General features: G+C 33.0%; 1 protein-coding gene across 1 annotated transcript; it reads left to right on the top strand.

The window, feature by feature from the left end:
- The first annotated feature begins 780 nt into the window (after nucleotides 1–780).
- On the top strand, nucleotides 781–15,233 carry LOC110799158 (alpha carbonic anhydrase 7). Its single transcript, XM_022004372.2, has 7 exons — nucleotides 781–960; nucleotides 1,043–1,260; nucleotides 1,344–1,450; nucleotides 1,826–1,928; nucleotides 2,012–2,185; nucleotides 14,609–14,662; nucleotides 14,913–15,233. Exons 1-7 carry the CDS (start codon nucleotides 870–872, stop codon nucleotides 15,033–15,035), a joined length of 870 nt encoding a protein of 289 aa, XP_021860064.1. The 5' UTR covers nucleotides 781–869; the 3' UTR covers nucleotides 15,036–15,233.
- Nucleotides 15,234–19,280: the final 4,047 nt, after the last annotated feature.

Raw genomic sequence — 19,280 nt, forward strand, 5'->3', positions numbered from 1 at the left:
TTATTAGAGTATAAATTTTGGATAATTAGTTTTAATATTCTAATGGTTAAAAGTTTAGTAATAATCTAATAAACTTTAAATAAAGTCTAATAAGGTTTAATAAGATCTTATAAGGTCATATAAGGTCCAATAAGATCCTATAAGGTTCTATAAGGTCCAATAAGGTCGTATAACTTCCTATAAGTTTGAATAAGGTTTTATAAGTTCCTATAAGTTCAGATAATTTCAGATAAGTTCAGATAAGTTTCTATAAGTTCAGATAAGATAAGTTCAGATAAGTTAAAGCCTTATAAGTTGAAGAGAACACCCCTTAAGTGGAAGAGATCAAGACCTAAATTCTAACAAGTTTGAGGCTAATAAATCCAGCTGAGATATATAAATTTGGTCTAATAATTAACTTTAATCGATGAGAATCATGGGTGGAGTCCTAGTAATTGGAGGCCCTCTTCCATAGCTAGTGAAAGAGGTGCGATTTCCACTCCTTGTAAGAGGGATCCCCAATTTACCCCCTTTATAAAAAGGAGTTAATTTGTCTTTCCTAATAAAATACTTTAGATGTTAAGAACTCTACCTTATTTTGTTATCTACGTGGCAAAAGTAAAAGTTTTAAATATAATAATTGAAACTTGTTTACTTATCCAACTGTTTGGAGTTTGGACAAATTAGTCAAGAGAACGTGTATGATGCGCATCACGTGGGTGTGGTACATTCTCATAAAACTAAATGTCCCTATTCCCTAAATTGCCAAGAAAAATACATTATGAAGAAAATAAGTGTCCCTAAGTTGCCTATAAAAGAGAGCGATCGATTAATACATTGTCATGAAATTAAGCTCAAGTTATCTTAAAACAATAATTTGTATTTGAGAAATGGAGAAATCGATAATCCTTGTGTTTTCTCGAGCGTTGTCCCTTCTCCTTGTTTTGTCATTTGCAACGTCAACTATTGCTCAAGAAGTTGGTAAGTAATTACATACTTGATACTCCATACTAGCTTGTTGTTGATAGTGTTTAATTTGACAAGTTTAAGTGAACAATGGCAGAGGATGAGTCAGAATTCAACTACATTCGAGGGGATGTAAGGGGACCTGAGAATTGGGGAAACATTAAAGATGAATGGGAGAAATGTAAGACCGGCAAAATGCAGTCACCCATCTTTATATTTCCTGGCCTACCGGAAAGAATACCCGAATCCGACAGAGTTATAAGGTCTTATCAAACTGGACAGACAACACTCAAAAATAGAGGTCATGATATTAAGGTTATAACTTAACCTTTCTCAATTAAGCGTACTAATTTATCAATTTTATTAGTTGGTTAATTAATATTTGTTGATGTATGTAGCTTGAATGGATTGAAGGAGGTGGGACGATTCGAATCAATGGCGTTGATTATATCCTACGTCAATGCCACTGGCACTCTCCCTCGGAACATGCAATTAATGGCCGGAGGTTTGTACAACATACTTCCTCCGTTTCACAATAGATGCATCATTTCTCATTTGCGCATTATTCATCAATCAACTTTGACCACCTTTTTTCACTCTTGTGTAAAAAAACATAATCAAGTGAGATCTTGTTAAATTTGTATTAATGCAAGGATTCCAAACATCAACTTTTTATAATTTTTACTTATACGCATTTAAAGATATTAATGTTCAAATAAGCGCGTTAGCATACGTGCAATGAGAAATAATGCATCTATTGTGAAACAGAGCAAATAATATTCATAATACTTGTATTATTCTTCTAACAATATCTCACGTAAAATGGTTGATTAAACTTGTTTATTCTAACAACATTTATACTACGTATAATCGTATATAGGTATGCTTTGGAGGTGCACTTTGTTCATCAAAGCTTAGACGACAAAATCGCAGTAATTGGATTTGTTTATGATTATGGAAATCCTGATCCTTTCCTTTCTTCGGTAATCAATTCATCAATCAATTCATCAAACCAACTAATTGAATAGTTTAATTAATTAACTTGTTATTCTCTTCACGGTTGCAGATCGAAAATGAATTAAAATTATTAATTTCAAACAAAAATTCATCAGAAGAAATAATGAGTGGTATAGTTAATCCATCAGACGTACGGATGGAAGGAAGTAGATATTACAGATACATGGGGTCACTCACCACCCCGCCTTGTGATGAAGGTGTCATTTGGACCGTTGAAACCAAGGTATCATTACAACCACTATTAAATTACGTCTCAAAACAAATAAATATTATCTCGTCTTGTTTGTCCTCTCTATGTATATAATTAGCTAGTGAATTGCTTCTTACAGTAATGCATCTAAGTTGTTTTATACTACGCAAGTAGTTAGTTAAATCGAAAATCACATAAAAATGCAAGCTTAATAGTGTAGATCTATTAGGAAACAAGTTACAAAAGATGTGTACACGTACATGGAAACGAAAATGGGGCAAGTATTTGTAGAAAGCTAATGTGAACACTAATTTGACCACTAGATATTATTCCGTATTTTCTTTTGCCAGCTCAACCCCAAAATGTTCAATACCACTTGTATGGACCCGGTCCACGCTATAATTAGCGTGGACCAGAGTATTTTTGTAAATTAACTATATCTTCATAATATAGTCACTTCGATAAGAATAACTATTTTATACAAAGAGTGATTATATGTTCTGTAAAGTAACTATATCTTCATAATAGTAACTATGAAAAAATAATAATATAGTCATTTCGATAAGAATAACTATTTTATCTAAAGAATAACTAAATCATATACAAAAATAATTTTAACTGTAGAACAATTATATTACTACGAAGTATATTTTAAAATAAACAATATAATATAGATGCTTTAGAGGTCATATATTAACTTTTTCGATTATAGTTACTATTATTTCATATATTTACTGAAATAAAAAAGAGTAACTATATCAAAAGTAAGAGTAATTATAACTCTTGAACAATAATTAAGAAAACATTAACTACATGATTAGTTGTTTTTAGCTACGACATTCTAATTATTTACATCTATTCAATAACACACATTAAACTCAAATGTTTTTGAACTAAAAAGTACTAATCGCCATGTCCACGTCCCTTCTTTACACCAACACGTCCTCTCCTTCGACGTCCGCGTCCTCTCTTTTCTCTACCATGTCCTTGGTTTTCATTGTTGTCAAAATTTTCTTCTTCTTCTTCTCCTGCTTTTATTTTCCTTGCAGAAGTTATTTTTCGCACGACTTCAATTCTAGATGAATCATCTTTGTATTTCTGAATTAATAATATATAAACTAAGTTAATAATTTAACATTTAAGTGTTAAAAAATGACGTAGTAACTGTGTAAAACATATAGTTTCTATTATGCATCATACAGTAACTCTTATAATTAATGATGGTAAGATATTCGTAGAATTGCGGATATAGTTATTGTTATAGTTATATAGTTACTGTCACAATAATATAGTCACTCTTATTACTAATAACATAGAGACAAAAAAAAACATAAAAAGAACAAAATGATAACATAGTAACTATTAAAAACATATATAGTTACTATTATACATGATATAGTATATTTTAATATTAATGATAGTCATATATTAGGAGAGTTGCATATATAGTTATTGTTATGATCATATAGTTAACGTGATCATAACATAGTAACTCTTATTAATAATAACATAGAGAACAACAAAGAACATAAAAAGAACATTATAATATACATAATAATTATATCAAACATATAGTTACTATTATACAAGATATAATACCTATAAATATTATTCATGGTCATATAGTCACATAGTTGCAGACATAGTTGGTGTGATAATAATATAGTAACTCTATCACTAAAAATATAGAATAACATCAAAAACATGCACAGAACATAATAAATTAAAATAGTAACTATTTCAAACATATAGTAACTATATAAAACATACAAATAGTATTGAAGAAAATAAACATATGGTAACAAATCATGAAAAAAATAAACATAGTACCTAATTCAAAATATAGTAACTATATAAAACATATAGTAACTATATAAAACATGCATATAGGAACTATTATTATAATATAGTAACTATTGTACACATATAGTAACCATTATAATCATATAGCCACTATCTAAGAAGCGAACAAAAACATACTCTAAATAACATAGTACATAATGTAATCGTATAGTAACTATTATTTATCAAAAAGTCACTATAAACTGTTAACATAATAACTATCTTAAACACATAGTTACTGTTTTAAACTTATAATAACTTTCTAAAAAATATAGTAACTATTTTAAACACATAGTTACTGTTTTAAAGTTATAGTAACTTTTTAAAAAATATAGTTACTAGCTCTAAAAACTACTACTAACATAAACACAACGAAAATTCCAGTGACTATTAAAAACACTATTTCGCAACATAAATTAAAGGTAAATACATCATTTATTAACTAACTATTAACTATGTGAAACACTAACCTTAATATCAACAAAACAACAATCATTTCAAATCACTCAACAAAATAATAATCATTGTACACATATAGTAACTATTGTACACATATAGTAACCATTAAAATAATTAGTAACTATTGTACACATATAGTAACCATTAAAATTACATAGTACCTCTTTAAACCACATAGTTACTGTATTACTCATACAGTTACTATTTAAAACTGTGAAGTCACTAATCGAATTCGCAAAGTGAAAACGATATTTCGGCAAAACACAAACACTAATTTCTCCAAAACAACAAAAATTTTCAATTTTAAATAAAAATAGACTTAAAATTCTTTAAAAAACAACAAACCGAGATGTGGTCTCTAAAAATTCTTGCGAAGATTTGTAGACGAGCGCAAATTCTCCGATTTAATTTCGGCAACGACGAACCTCCTTCTTGATCTACTACTTCCTCCAATTTTTCCTCATCTAATAGATCCAATTGTAAGAATTGTAATATAATTACGAAGAAAATCGAACAAAACCTAGAAATTTGGGCTAAATTTTGAAAAGCATAGAGAGAAATGAAAGAGAAATGAACAGAATGCAGATCTGAAATTTAATAAAATAAAAAAAGTTTTACACGTATATAAAGTGGGCTAGACACAAATCACATTTAAACTCTACAAAACACATAGTAACTCTTTAAAACACATAGTTACTATAATATGCATATAATTACTATTTAAAATCACAAAATAACTGTCACGTGACAGTTACACATTTTCCCATACAAATTACTCCGTTGCCCTGGTCCACGCTAATGCTTGGTCCACGCTAAGTTAGCGTGGACCAGGTTTATATCAGTGTAAATACAAAATGTTACTCCGTAGTCCGTCTAGAAAGTTAAATGAGCATACTTTGTTCGTGAACAATATATGATTATATTCTAGCTCCACTCAAAATTTTAATGAGCTGAGCGCAACAAAGTTCGTCTCGCGAAACTAATAAACATATTTTAAGAACTCCTGTAGTTTATTCTACTCCCTCCATCCCAATATATAGTGTATGTTTTTTTGTTTTGGGTGTTCCAAAATGTTGTGCCTGTTTTTCATGTTGGGTGTCTCAAAATATGGTCAAATATTTAATGTGTTTGCACCTAGAAAATAGTGTGGTTCTATCATTAATGTTTCTATTATGAAAATGTGGTCCCATAATTTATTATTTTTTGTCTTTTTGTTTAAAAAACAAATAAATTGTGTACTTTTCTATTAAAGTACAATAACAATAATAGTTCATCATGTTATTTTTCAAGTTTCTTAATTCACGAGAAAAAGGTCAAACGGACAATATATTTTGGGACGGAGGGAGTACAAGTTATAATACTAAGGCTATGTTTCGTAGGGCGTAAAACATTTTCATGGAAAACAGTTTTCCTCTATTTTCAATTTTATATTGTTTGGTTTGCAAAGGATTGTAAAACCATTTTCCTTATCAGTAAAATTGCTCTCCCATTGATGGAAAACTATTTTCCCTTTAAAATAAAAGGAAAACGGTTTTCCTTGCTTTTCTTTATCTCTCTTGTATGCTGCTCTCACTACCTGCTTACTTCCTCTTTCATTTTATCATTTTTCTTACATCACTACAAGAAATGGTACTATTAACGACGAAAAATCCCGTCGCGAAAGGCCAATAATCGTTGATTAACGATGGGATTTCCTGTCGCGAACCCGTCATAAAAGGGGGCCGTCGTTAATAGAAATCTCGTCGTAAATTTGTCGTAAACCCGTCGTAAAAGACATTTGCGACGGTTATTCCCGTCATTGTTTGGTTGTTAGCCCCATCGCAAAAGGCTTTTGCGACGGGATTTTTGACCCGTCGTAATTAGGTTGTCGTTAAAGATACAAATTCTTGTAGTGCATGAAACCAAATAACGGAAAACTAATTGTGAAATCGTGTTATCTGTTGAAAATTATTTTTCATGAAAATCATTTTACACTTAGAATGTTTTACACCTAACCAAACAAAGCCTAATATTAAAATTGTAACTAAGATATAAATATTTTAGTCAAGTCTGTACCCCAAGGCCGGCCCAAGCTCGTACCGACTCGTCCGATTACCGTTTACCACCCCCTTGTTTCGCCATAAACACGTCAAATAAACGAGCAACGTACATAAACATGAATTTTGAACAGTAGTCACTAGTTCAACAAAACGACAAATCTTCGAGAGCGACTTTTCATTAATCATCGAAACTCAATACGGAATATCAATTAAGATAATTAATGCATCAAACAGAGTTGTGCGTTTCATACATCAAGTTCGTGTAGAATTATACTCCATTGTCAACGCCATCAAGTAGGCAGTATGCCAAAATTAGACGAAAACAATTCATTAATTATCAGTTGAAACTAGATCAGAACAAACAATTTAGATTTATTGCATTAGACTCTATTTCAAAACAAACAAATAACGTGTTGTTTCCTTAGCTAATTAGTACTCACTGATTAGTGATTAATTGATTACTTCTTTGGAAAAAAATAGTACGGATTACTTAATTAGGTTTGGAAAAAATAATGTGGGACTCAAGTAGTAAGTGTAAAAGCTAGTCTTTGACGAATGAGTAGTATTTTTTTTTCTTTGAAAACAAAATACACAATAACCATGTTATAAATGAAGGACCTTTTAGGCTTGAATGTTGATTTGTATGACAATTTGATGTTTGAATAATTAGAAGAAATAATTAAAGAAATTAAAAACACACACAAAGATTTAAGGTGGTTCACTCTTCAATGAGCTACATCCACCATGGGGGAGGGTTTGGAGCTTGTATTACTCTTCAATGGAGAAATGATTACAAAGAGGAATTCTCAAAGGTGAAGAAGAGAGAATTCTATGTTTGCTTAGATCTAGGGTTTCAACCTCACTTGTGTTTCTCTCTCTTAATTCTGAAAATCTCATTACATTTGGTATTTATAGTGTTCGACATCAAACCAATCTAAGGGACAAGAAAAGGCCACGTCGATTGTACCGTGCGGAGAAGAAAACAGATTACCCGCAGAGTTCGGTCGAACATTCAAAGGGTTCGGCCGAACCAAGGTCAGGTTCGGCCGAACTTACCAAAAAGTTCGGACGAACCTCCAAAAACATAGTTCCTGATTCTCTTCAGGTTCGGCCGAACATTCTAAGAGTTCGGCTGAACTTCCAGTAGGTTCGGCCGAACTTGCCCAAAGTTCGGGCGAACCTCCAAAATCACAGCTACTGACTTCAGGTTCGGCCGAACCACCTAATAGTTCGGTCGAACTTCCAGCAGGTTCGGCCGAACCTCCAGCACGTTCGGCCGAACTTCCCCTGCTGCATGACAGCTTCTCGTAAAACAGTCATAACTCCCTCATTTCTCATCCAAAATGAGCTTATGACTAGGCGTTGGAAAGCTATTGAGCCAAAATTTCACCTCCAACTTGAATCAACTCAATCTAATGAGTAGATCATGAGATATGTCCATTTGAAGTCAGACCTTCCACTATAACACCCTAACATCCTTCAAGGAAGATTCGAGACACACATAACAATTCTCCACCTTGACTTGAATCCTCCACACTTCCTCATAATGTAATACCAAACTATACTCCAAACACACTTCCAACCAGACCTTATGGGCTTACAACGACCATGGAGAAAGACCAACTAAGTCCACACACAAAGTGAACTTAGTTGTCGGCAAAGGCTTTGTCAACATGTCGGCGGGATTCTCCTCGGTACCAATCTTCTTCAAGAGCAATTCTTTCTTAGCTATCACATCTCGAACGAAGTTGTACTTGATGTCAATGTGCTTTGTTCTCTTGTAGAATGTGTTTTGATTCTTAGCCAAATGTATGGCACTTTGACTATCACAAAACACGGACACCAAGCTTGAACATGGACTAAACTCTCCCACTAGACCCTTGAGCCACTTTGCTTCTTTGAATGCTTCGGTAATGGCCATAAACTCGGCCACCGTAGTTGAAAGAGCTACAACATCTTGTAGCGTTGATTGCCAACTCACGGCTGTACCACCCAAAGTAAAGACATAGCCGGAAGTAGATTTCCGGTCATCCAAATCACCTCCATAATCCGAATCACAAAAGCCCTCAAGCCCGTTTGCATTTCTACCAAACTCAAGGCAAACGTTTGAGGTACCCTTCAAGTATCTCAACAACCACTTCACGGCTTCCCAATGGACCTTTTCCGGTCTTGACATATACCGACTAACCATACTCACCGCATGCGCTATATCCGGTCTTGAACACACCATGGCATACATCACACTTCCAACCGCATTAGTGTATGGAATGTGAGCCATGGACTTTTCTTCTTCGTTGGATTGAGGACTAAGCTCCTTTGAGAGCTTAAAGTGAGAACTCAATGGAGTGGAAACCGGTTTTGCATGCACCATGGAGAAGCGCTCAAGCACCTTCTCAATGTATCTCTTTTGACTAAGATACAAAACACCCGCATTCCTATCACGAATAATCTCCATACCAAGAATCTTCTTGGATTCACCAAGATCTTTCATATCAAACTCACTTGCCAACAACTTTTTCAAGTTGTGAATCTCAATCATATTCTTGCAAGCCACCAACATATCATCTACATATAAGAGCAAGTAGATGAAGGAACCACTCACAAGTTCTTTGTAATAGACATAACTATCATAAGAGCTCCTTGTGAAATCATGTGCCAACATGAACGAATCAAAACGTTTATACCATTGCCTTGGAGATTGCTTCAAGCCATACAAGGACTTTAAAAGATGACACACATGATTTTCCTTCCCTTTCTCCTCAAAACCTTCCGGTTGCTTCATGTAGATCTCCTCCTCCAAATCCCCATGGAGGAATGCGGTCTTCACATCAAGTTGGTGTAGCTCCAAGTCTTCCATAGCTACCAAGGCAAGCAACACCCTTATGGATGAGTGTTTCACAACCGGAGAAAATACTTCATGAAAGTCAACACCTTCAATTTGTGTGAAACCTCTTGCAACAACTCTTGCCTTGTAGACGGGACCACCCGATTCCGGTGTACCTTCCTTCTTCTTGTACACCCACTTGCACCCAACAATTCTTTTTCCTTTCGGTGCAATGCATAAGCTCCAAGTATTGTTCTTGTGCAAGGACTCCATTTCTTGCTCCATGGCCATCAACCACTTGCCGGAATCATTTAGAGACATTGCTTCCTTGAATGAACAAGGATCGTCATTATCGGTCTCCACTTGACTTGCAACGGAGAGAGCATATTGGACATAATCACACTCCTCAATGTATCTACTTGGAGGCTTGATTGGTCTCTTTGCTCTTTCTTCGGCAATGGATTTCTTTTGAGCTTGTGGTGTTGCTTCACGAGGTCTCCTTGATGAGTGACCATCATCATGTGAATGCTCATCTAGCTTCACCTCCTCCTCAGTATCATGGTGTGAACCTACATCATTGCAAATAGAAAGCTCCTTTCCCGGAGTGATCATACAATTTTCATCAAAAACAATATATCTAGAAGTTATGACTCTTCTAGATTGGTTACACCATACTCTATAACCTTTAACTCCTAAACCATAGCCAACAAAAATACATTTTTTAGCTCTAGGTTCAAGTTTACCATCACTAACATGAATATAAGCCGGACAACCAAATACTCTCAAACTAGAATAATCAACGGGTTTTTCGTACCATACCTCAAGAGGTGACTTGAAGTCAAGAGCCGAGTGAGGAGAGCGATTCACCAAGTAACAAGCCGTTGAAACGGCTTCCGCACAAAAAGATTTCCCCAAATTTGCTTGTGAAAGCATACATCTAGCCCTCTCTAAGAGAGTTCTATTCATTCGCTCCGCAACCCCATTTTGTTGAGGTCTACCCGCACAAGTTCGATGCCGCACAATGCCATTCTTGAGACAATACTTCAAGAACTTCTTCTCTACAAACTCTAGACCATTATCGGTCCTCAAGGTTTTGATCTTTTTCTCGGTCTTCTTTTCAATCATGGTCTTCCAATCAAGGAACACATCAAAGACATCATCTTTATGCTTTATAAAGAACACCCAAACCTTCCTAGAGAAGTCATCAATTATAGTGAGCAAATAATTACAACCACCAATCGAAGGAACTCTAGAGGGACCCCACAAATCCGAATGGATGTATTCAAGTATCCCTTTGGTGTTGTGTACGGCGGGTTTGAAGCTAACCCTCTTGTGTTTACCAAACACACAATGCTCATAAAAGCCAAGGCTTTCAAGCATCAAGCTTCCAAAACAACCTTGCTTGCTAAGCTCCGACATACCATGCTCCCCCATATGGCCAAGTCTCAAATGCCATAACTTGGTTTCACTATCACTCATAGTACCCGTGGAAACATTTGCCGAGCCTACCATGGTGGATCCTTGCAATGAGTACAAGCTACCCACTTTGGCACCCTTCATCAACACAAGAGCACCTTTCACAACCTTCATTACTCCACCTTCCGCTATGCACTTACAACCGTTAGTGTCAAGAGTGCCAAGAGAGATCAAATTCTTCTTTAGCTCCGGAACATGACGAACTTTAGTTAAGGTTCTCACAACACCATCAAACATTTTGATGGCTACCGTCCCAATTCCAATCACCTTGCACGTTACATTGTTTCCCATGGTGACATTATCTCCATTATACTCCTCATAGGAGCTAAAGAGATCCTTGTTGGGGGTCCTATGAAATGAGCAACCCGAATCCAAAATCCATTCATCCTTAGCCTTGATTCTTCCATGAGTGGCAACCAATGCACCACTATCACTATCGGTATCAACATAGCTAGCCTCAGCGGTAGCATGAGGTTCTTTGCCCTTTCCGGACTTACCATCACCTCCCAATTGTTTCTTTTGCCACTTCCAACATTCCGACTTAATGTGGCCTTTAATGTGACAATAATTGCAAGACTTGTTACGGTTAGGATTCAATTTCTTTGACTTGGACCGACCCCTATTCTTCCCCCATTACCACCACTACTAGTAGAAGTCTTCTCATGATTTCTACCCCTCACAAACAAGCCATCATTGGAATTATTTGATGATTTAGAAATTAATTGATTATCAATTAAGTCCCTTTGGGTCAAAGCATCTCTAACATCATCAATACTCAAATCATCTCTACCATACAAGATAGTTTAACGAAAATGTTTATAGGATGGTGGTAATGAACATAACAAGTAAATTGCAAGATCTTCATCATCTAAAACAACATCAAGATTTTGAAGATCCATAACAATCGAAAAGAACTCATCTAAATGAGACTTAAGAGAATTACCTTCCTCAAGCCGAAGATCATAGAGTCTACTCTTGAGTAGTAGACGGTTGGTGACACTTTTAGCCATATAAAGAGCCTCCAACTTCGACCATAGATCATTGGCGGTTTCCTCCTTGGCAACTTCCCTCAATACTTCATTCGAGAGGCAAAGTTGTATAGCCGACAAAGCCTTCAAATCGATCTCCTCCCCACTTCTCTTCCGTAATGGTAGTGGGTTTCTTATATCCTTCCCTTCAAGAGCCTTGTGCACACCATTTTGTATCAAAATAGCTTTCATTTTCAATTGCCAAAGGCCAAAGTTAATTGACCTATCAAACTTCTCAATATCCAACTTCATTGTTGACATGAGTATTCAATACTCCCAAGAAATCAAACAAACAACCCAAACACAACCTTAGCTCTTGATACCAATTGTTATAAATGAAGGACCTTTTAGGCTTGAATGTTGATTTGTATGACAATCTGATGTTTGAATAATGAGAAGAAATAATTAAAGAAAATAAAAACACACACAAAGATTTAAGGTGGTTCACTCTTCAATGAGCTACATCCACCATGGGGGAGGGTTTGGAGCTTGTATTACTCTTCAATGGAGAAATGATTACAAAGAGGAATTCTCAAAGGTGAAGAAGAGAGAATTCTATGTTTGCTTAGATCTAGGGTTTCAACCTCACTTGTGTTTCTCTCTCTTAATTCTGAAAATCTCATTACATTTGGTATTTATAGTGTTCGACATCAAACCAATCTAAGGGACAAGAAAAGGCCACGTCGATTGTACCGTGCGGAGAAGAAAACAGATTACCCGCACAGTTCGGTCGAACCTTCAAAGGGTTCGGCCGAACCAAGGTCAGGTTCGGCCGAACTTACCAAAAAGTTCGGACAAACCTCCAAAAACATAGTTCCTGATTCTCTTTAGGTTCGGCCGAACATTCTAAGAGTTCGGCCGAACTTCCAGTAGGTTCGGCCGAACTTACCCAAAGTTCGGGCGAACCTCCGAAATCACAGCTACTGACTTCAGGTTCGGCCGAACCACCTAATAGTTCGGCCGAACTTCCAGCAGGTTCGGCCGAACCTCCAGCACGTTCGGCCGAACTTCCCCTGCTGCATGACAGCTTCTCATAAAACAGTCATAACTCCCTCATTTCTCATCCAAAATGAGCTTATGACCAGGCGTTGGAAAGCTATTGAGCCAAGCTTTCACCTCCAACTTGATATAATGCACCCGATTTAACAAATAATTAGTGTGTGGCTCGGGCAATGCCTCTGTTGCTACATTGAGTATTTAAAATTTTAGATTTTTCTTGAGCTCAATATTTGATACTTCGTATAATACATGTATATCATAAAGTGACAACCATGCATCAAGTTCGTCAACTACACAAACACACTACGTCATTTATCATGGGAAAATTATTTTTTCAATTACATATATCATACTTCCTCCGTTTCGGAAATATCGCACAATTTTTTTTTCACTATTCACACCACAAATTTGGCCATTTTTTGTGATTCATACGCAAGGAAATTTTAGTAATGTGGATAATGTTAGATTCGTATCGATATATATTTTCTAAATATTAATTTTTTTAATTTTTAGTTGCACACGGTTAGAGATATTAAGAGTCAAATTAATGGTTAGAAGAGTAAAAGTCAACCATGGTGCGATATATCCGGAACGAAGGAAGTATTACAATTTGTATAATTTGTTTTCTAGTGGAACTAAGTGATTCAAATTAATAAACACCAAATTAGATATATACAGTCATGCAAAACATTTATCAAAAGGTCTTGTGCTTACAAGGTGTACAATAAATTTATTGTACACCAAGATAACTTTAACTCTTTTTTTTGTAACTTTAACCTAGTTTTGATTAACTTTTATGTTAGTAAAAAAAGTTGATAGATAAATATTTTAAAGGGTTAAATGATTAATTTTATACATTATTAGTTATTTTGAAGAAATAAGTTTTACTAAAATGAAAAAATTTATCAGTGAAAAATAGATAACTTTTACATATATATGCTTAACTTTAAAGCATATATTTTGAGTTAACTTTTACTCCGATGTACAATAAATTATTGTACACCCATTGTAAATAAGAATTTGTGAACATTTATGTAGTTGATGCTTACGAGATTTATGACATCACGTTTATTCATGTTTATCCTAATTCTTTAATTATTATTATTTTTTCCAAAATAGTCAATAAAAAATAAAAAATTACATAAAAAATTAGTTGTTTTAGACTTCATGTTGACATTCATTTATAAATTAATGTGAAGAGATAAATCACAATTGATATTTGATTATGATGGTAATGAGGATTATCATTTACCTTAAGGACTGAAGTTTGAATCTCATTGTACGTGACATTTTTGGTTAATTGATTAAAAATAATCATTTGGCATAATTTTTAATAGAATATTAGAGACATTTATATTACAATAAAACAAATATATTCCAAAGTAAAGAATAAAAAGGGAAGTCCAAAAAAAGGAGAAAGCATTAAATTGTTGTTTTTCTTATTATTAAATAATTACCTAGTCAAATCGCGTGTAAGATAACAAACATAAAGAATAAAAAAGAATGGAGGGAAAGTATGTAACTCTGTATATACGTACGTACTTCTATGATAACAGGCATGCATTCAGTATCCTGTAGTATTTGTGACGGACATAATACTTGTTAAACATAATTTTTATTATAAAAGGGGGTTAATATTTTCGTAAAGGATATGAAAATGATATTTTTATTTTTAATATACGAAACATTTGTTTGTGGGCTATATGACGTTGGGCCACAAGGCCCACAACAAAGCAACCATTCATTCATGTTTTCTTCCGCAATGCTCTAATTATTTACATGAACACAGGTTGGAAGTGTTTCGTTAGAACAAGTGAAATTGCTGCGAGATGCTGTTAATGATGTAAGTTCCAACTTCCAACTTCCAACTTCCAACTTCCAACTTCCAACCCTTATACATGAAATTAATGCGAAGGACTTCGTAAATTCATTATTCTATTCTTTTCTTTCGGTGTATGAAGACTTAAAGAAAGTGAGACATGTCATTAACAAATTGTTAAAAGAAAGCTAAATTCAATATCCTAGATCTTTTGGACATATGCTACGCTTTTTATTTTGGTTAACACCATCTATTTATCCCACTTAATTTGTAGGATGCAAGAGAAAATGCAAGACCATTGCAGCCTTTGAACTGGAGAAGGGTGTCCCTCTATGATACAAGACTCCGCATCGAGGACAATGATACTCTAATCACACCATATGTATCATCTATGTAAACACTTAACAAGTGTGCGAGTGTTGAACCCTGAAATCCATATGGTTCTAAATAATTTAACAAATAAAGGGTTTTAGGTTTATTTCTAAATATTCCGTATAAATAAAGTCGGCATTACTTGATTATAATCGGTATGCGGCCAAAATGTCAATAAATACCAGTTATCGTCGTTTATGTTATTATGTACTATTAAGTTCTACTGAGAACTAGTTTTAAGTCCGTACACATAATGGTTGTTACCTTCTATTAAAATTTTAATTTTATCGAGACCGTAGGATGAAAACAAATCTAACCGCCCTAATTTGATAGGATGGTAAGGGCATATTCGTAATTTCATCTGCATACTCCCCCTTCTTCTTCCTCGTCGGCTTTTTCTCTCTCTCCACTTCTCACAACTTTCTCTCTCTTCTCTCTTCGATTGCTGCTCGTAGCCACCACCAACATCCGGCGACATCCGACCATTTCCTCTCGCCTCTCGCCGCCGCTGCTCGCCTCTCCTCTCTCTCCGCCTCACAAACGCTTTTTGACAAGCATTTGCGGCAATAGTTCGTGTAAACCAAAAACCTATTGATAGATAGGAACATAGCCGTTGCTCGCCTCTCTCTGCCGCCGGTCGCAGCAATTCAATCGCCGCCGGTCGCAGCAATTCAATCGCCGCCGATGCTCGCGGTGGTTCCTTCTCGCGTTGGTTCTTTCTCGCGGTGGTCACTGCTCGCCGCCGCTCGAACAAATTCGTTGGTGTTCAACAAATTCGTCGGTCAAATTGAACCAGCAATTTCAATTGGCAATTTCAATCGGTAATTTCAATCCAGCAATTCTCATTTCTCGATTTCTCAATTGAAAAGCAATTTTAATCGGCAATTTTCAATCGATTTTTCAATCGATTTCTCAATCGCTTTTTCAATCGACTTCGTGGAGACATGCTTTTGTCCGGCTGTTTGATGGCATGAAAGACAAGTTGTATGTCATTGTAGTTGTGAATGTAGTTCATAATTATTGGCTTAGAGGAAACCTTGAAGGTAGTTCATAAATTAATTTTTTTTCATTATTGATTCAGGTACTACATAATTATTGGCTCAGCTAAGCAGAGATAATTTAATCTTATTTTGTGTAGGTGTTCTGTTTGTTATGATTGTGGATTAATTGTTCTTCAAACTACATTTACATACTGCTTATCAGCTAATTGTAAGAATCTTTAGGGAAGAATTGAATTGATACATTAATACAAATCTCAGAGTTTACTTTTGCTATTTATGCTTTCAAACATATATCAAGTGTACATATATTGGCAATAAAGAAAAGTGGCAGCATGCTATAATAAATTTTAGAACATGCTTGAATACATTTAGAACATGCTTGAATAAAGTTAGAACACTGTTGAATAAAGTTAGAACACTGTTGAATAAAGTTAGAACACTGTTGAATAAATTTAGAACACTGTTGAATAAATTTAGAACATGCTTGAATAAATTTAGAACATGCATGAATGAATTTAGAACATGTTTAAATAAATGTAGAACATGGTTGAATAAATTTAGAACATGTTTGAATAATTTTAGAACACGCTTGAATCAATTTAGAACATGAGCTTGGAAATTTAGAACATGTATATGTGTTTACTAGGTTCTCATGTTCTAAATTTAGATCATTCTTGAATAAATTTAGAACATGTTGAATAAATTTAGAACATGGTTGAACCAATTTAGAACATCGTTGAAAAAATTTAGAACATGCTTGAATAATTTTAGAACATGGTTGAACAAATTTAGAACACGAGTGAATAAATTTAGAACATGAGCTTGAAAATTTAGAACATGTATATATGTATATGTGTTGGATAGGTTCTCATGTTCTAGATTTAGAACATGGTTGAACAAATTTAGATCATGTTTGAATAAATTAAGAACATGGTTGAACAAATTTAGAAAATGATTGAACAATTTTAGAACATCGTTGAATAAATTTAGAACATGATTGAATAAATTTAGAACATGAGCTTGAAAATTTAGAACATGGTTGAACAAATTTAGAACATGGTTGAACAAATTTAGAACATGGGTGAATAAATTTAGAACATGGTTGAAAAAGTTTAGAACATGGTTGAACAATTTAGAACATGGTTGAACAAATTTAGAACATGAGTGAATTAATTTAGAACATGAGCTTGAAAATTTAGAACATTGTTGAATAAATTTTGAACATGGTTGAACAAATTTAGAACATGGAGAGTGTAAAAGTGTTCTTACCGTAAGAATATATATTCCATTTTTTTTCCTTTTACTTGTCTTTTGTTGATCCTCTAAAATCTCCGCTTTTTCCCCTTTCTTGGCTTTTTTCCTTCGTCACTTTTATTTATTTATTAATATTGTTGTTTCTATAATGATTCATGATTTTGGTTTTACAAAAATATAAAATATTAGTAGCGTTATTTTTTTCTTTAAAAAGATTTTGTAATTGCCATAAGATATACTTTCTCGATTTTTATTACTCGTTATGCTTGTGTATTTTACACTATTCACATATTCTATTTTGACTATTGTTGGTTATTTACACGTAAGATAAAACATAATCATGTAGGATCTTGTTAGATTAGTCTCAATTTGATTTTTAAAATATTAACCTTTTATTATTTTTTCTTAAAGAGAATTAAAGATAATAATGATCAAAGTTTTGCATAGGTATGCGTGAAAGTTACCAACGTTGCAAGTATTAAAAATCGGAAGAAGTATATGTAATGTATTTCTCCATTTTTATAAACTTATAGTTGCATATTTCTTTGAACTTTTAAGAGGCCTAATTATATAATAGCATAATGCCCCATACATTTAAAGTGATGTTCCTACTTTTTTTATTGGTGTCACTGTGTGCAGTTTGACGTTCAGCGACAATTGTAATAAAAAAAAATCCCTTTCGAAGTATGAAAATTTGTCGTATATACTCTTTTTTCCCCCATTTTATTTGAAATTGCGCCAAATTAACCCTATAATTTGGATTAGGTATTTAGGTATTGAGTTTTATTGTTATGAAACCAAAAAATTTAATTTCCTAAATCTTTCACATATTTTTTTAAACTAAGCGTTTATAAAATTTTAGCTACTTACCTTTCAACTTTAACTCCCTAAAAGGAACGAATACGAGAAATTATAAATTTTTTAGACCCCTATTTATAAATTTTCGGATCTGTCCCTGAATTCGACGTAATAGCATTTAGGCCCTGTTCTTTTGGGGTTAATTTCAGCTGCAGGACTTATTTGGCAGTTCAGTTCAGTTCAGTTCAGTTCAGGAGCATTCAGTTCAGTTCAGTTTAATTCAGTTCAATTTAATTTAATAATAATAATAATAATTATTATTATTATTATTATTATATTATTATGATTATTAATATTACTTATATTATTATTTATATTTATATTATTATATTACTTATTATTTATATTTATATTATTATATTACTTATTATTATTATTATTATTATTATTATCATTATTTATAACTAATTATTTATTTATAATTAATATTATTTATTAATTAGTTACGGATTATTAGTTGTTAATTATTTAGTTATTAGTTATTAAAAATTAATTATTATTATTATTATTAATATTTATCATTTATTGTAATTATTGAGTAATAAATTACAGATAATTATTATTATTTATTATATAGTTATTTAGTTATTATTAATAATTATTATTTAGTTATTACTTCCTCCGTTCCTAAATAAGGCCCTGTTCTTTTTGGCTTAATTTCAGCTTCAGGACTTATTTGGCAGTTCAGTTCAGTTCAGTTCAGTAAAGTTCAGTTCAGTTCAGGAGCATTAAGTTCAATACAGTTTAATTCAATTCAACTTAATTTAATAATAATAATAATAATATTATTATTATTATTATTACTTATATTATTGTATTACTTATTATTTATATTTATATTATTATATTATTATATTACTTATTATTTATATTAAATATTATTATTATTATTTATAACTAATTATTTATATTAATTAGTTACAGATTATTAGTTATTAATTTTTTTTTTTTTTTGAGGGAAAGTTATTAATTATTTAGTTATTAGTTATTAAATATGAATTATTATTATTATTATTATTATTATTATTATTATTAATATTTATCATTATTGTAATTATTTAGTAATCAATTACAGATTATTACTATTATTTATTATATAGTTATTAAATATGAATTATTATTATTATTATTATTATTATTACTAATATTTATCATTA

The sequence above is a fragment of the Spinacia oleracea genome, chromosome 5, assembly GCF_020520425.1.
Source record: "Spinacia oleracea cultivar Varoflay chromosome 5, BTI_SOV_V1, whole genome shotgun sequence".
NCBI lineage: Eukaryota > Viridiplantae > Streptophyta > Magnoliopsida > Caryophyllales > Amaranthaceae > Spinacia > Spinacia oleracea.

What these genes read in the sequence shown, in the direction of transcription:
- LOC110799158 (XM_022004372.2), top strand. Translation starts at nt 870, where the DNA reads ATGGAGAAATCGATAATCCTTGTGTTTTCTCGAGCGTTGTCCCTTCTC. An exon ending in CTGATCCTTTCCTTTCTTCG is followed by an intron (nt 1,929 to 2,011) that starts GTAATCAATTCA and finishes TCACGGTTGCAG; the next exon opens with ATCGAAAATGAATTAAAATT. An exon ending in TTTGGACCGTTGAAACCAAG is followed by an intron (nt 2,186 to 14,608) that starts GTATCATTACAA and finishes ACATGAACACAG; the next exon opens with GTTGGAAGTGTTTCGTTAGA.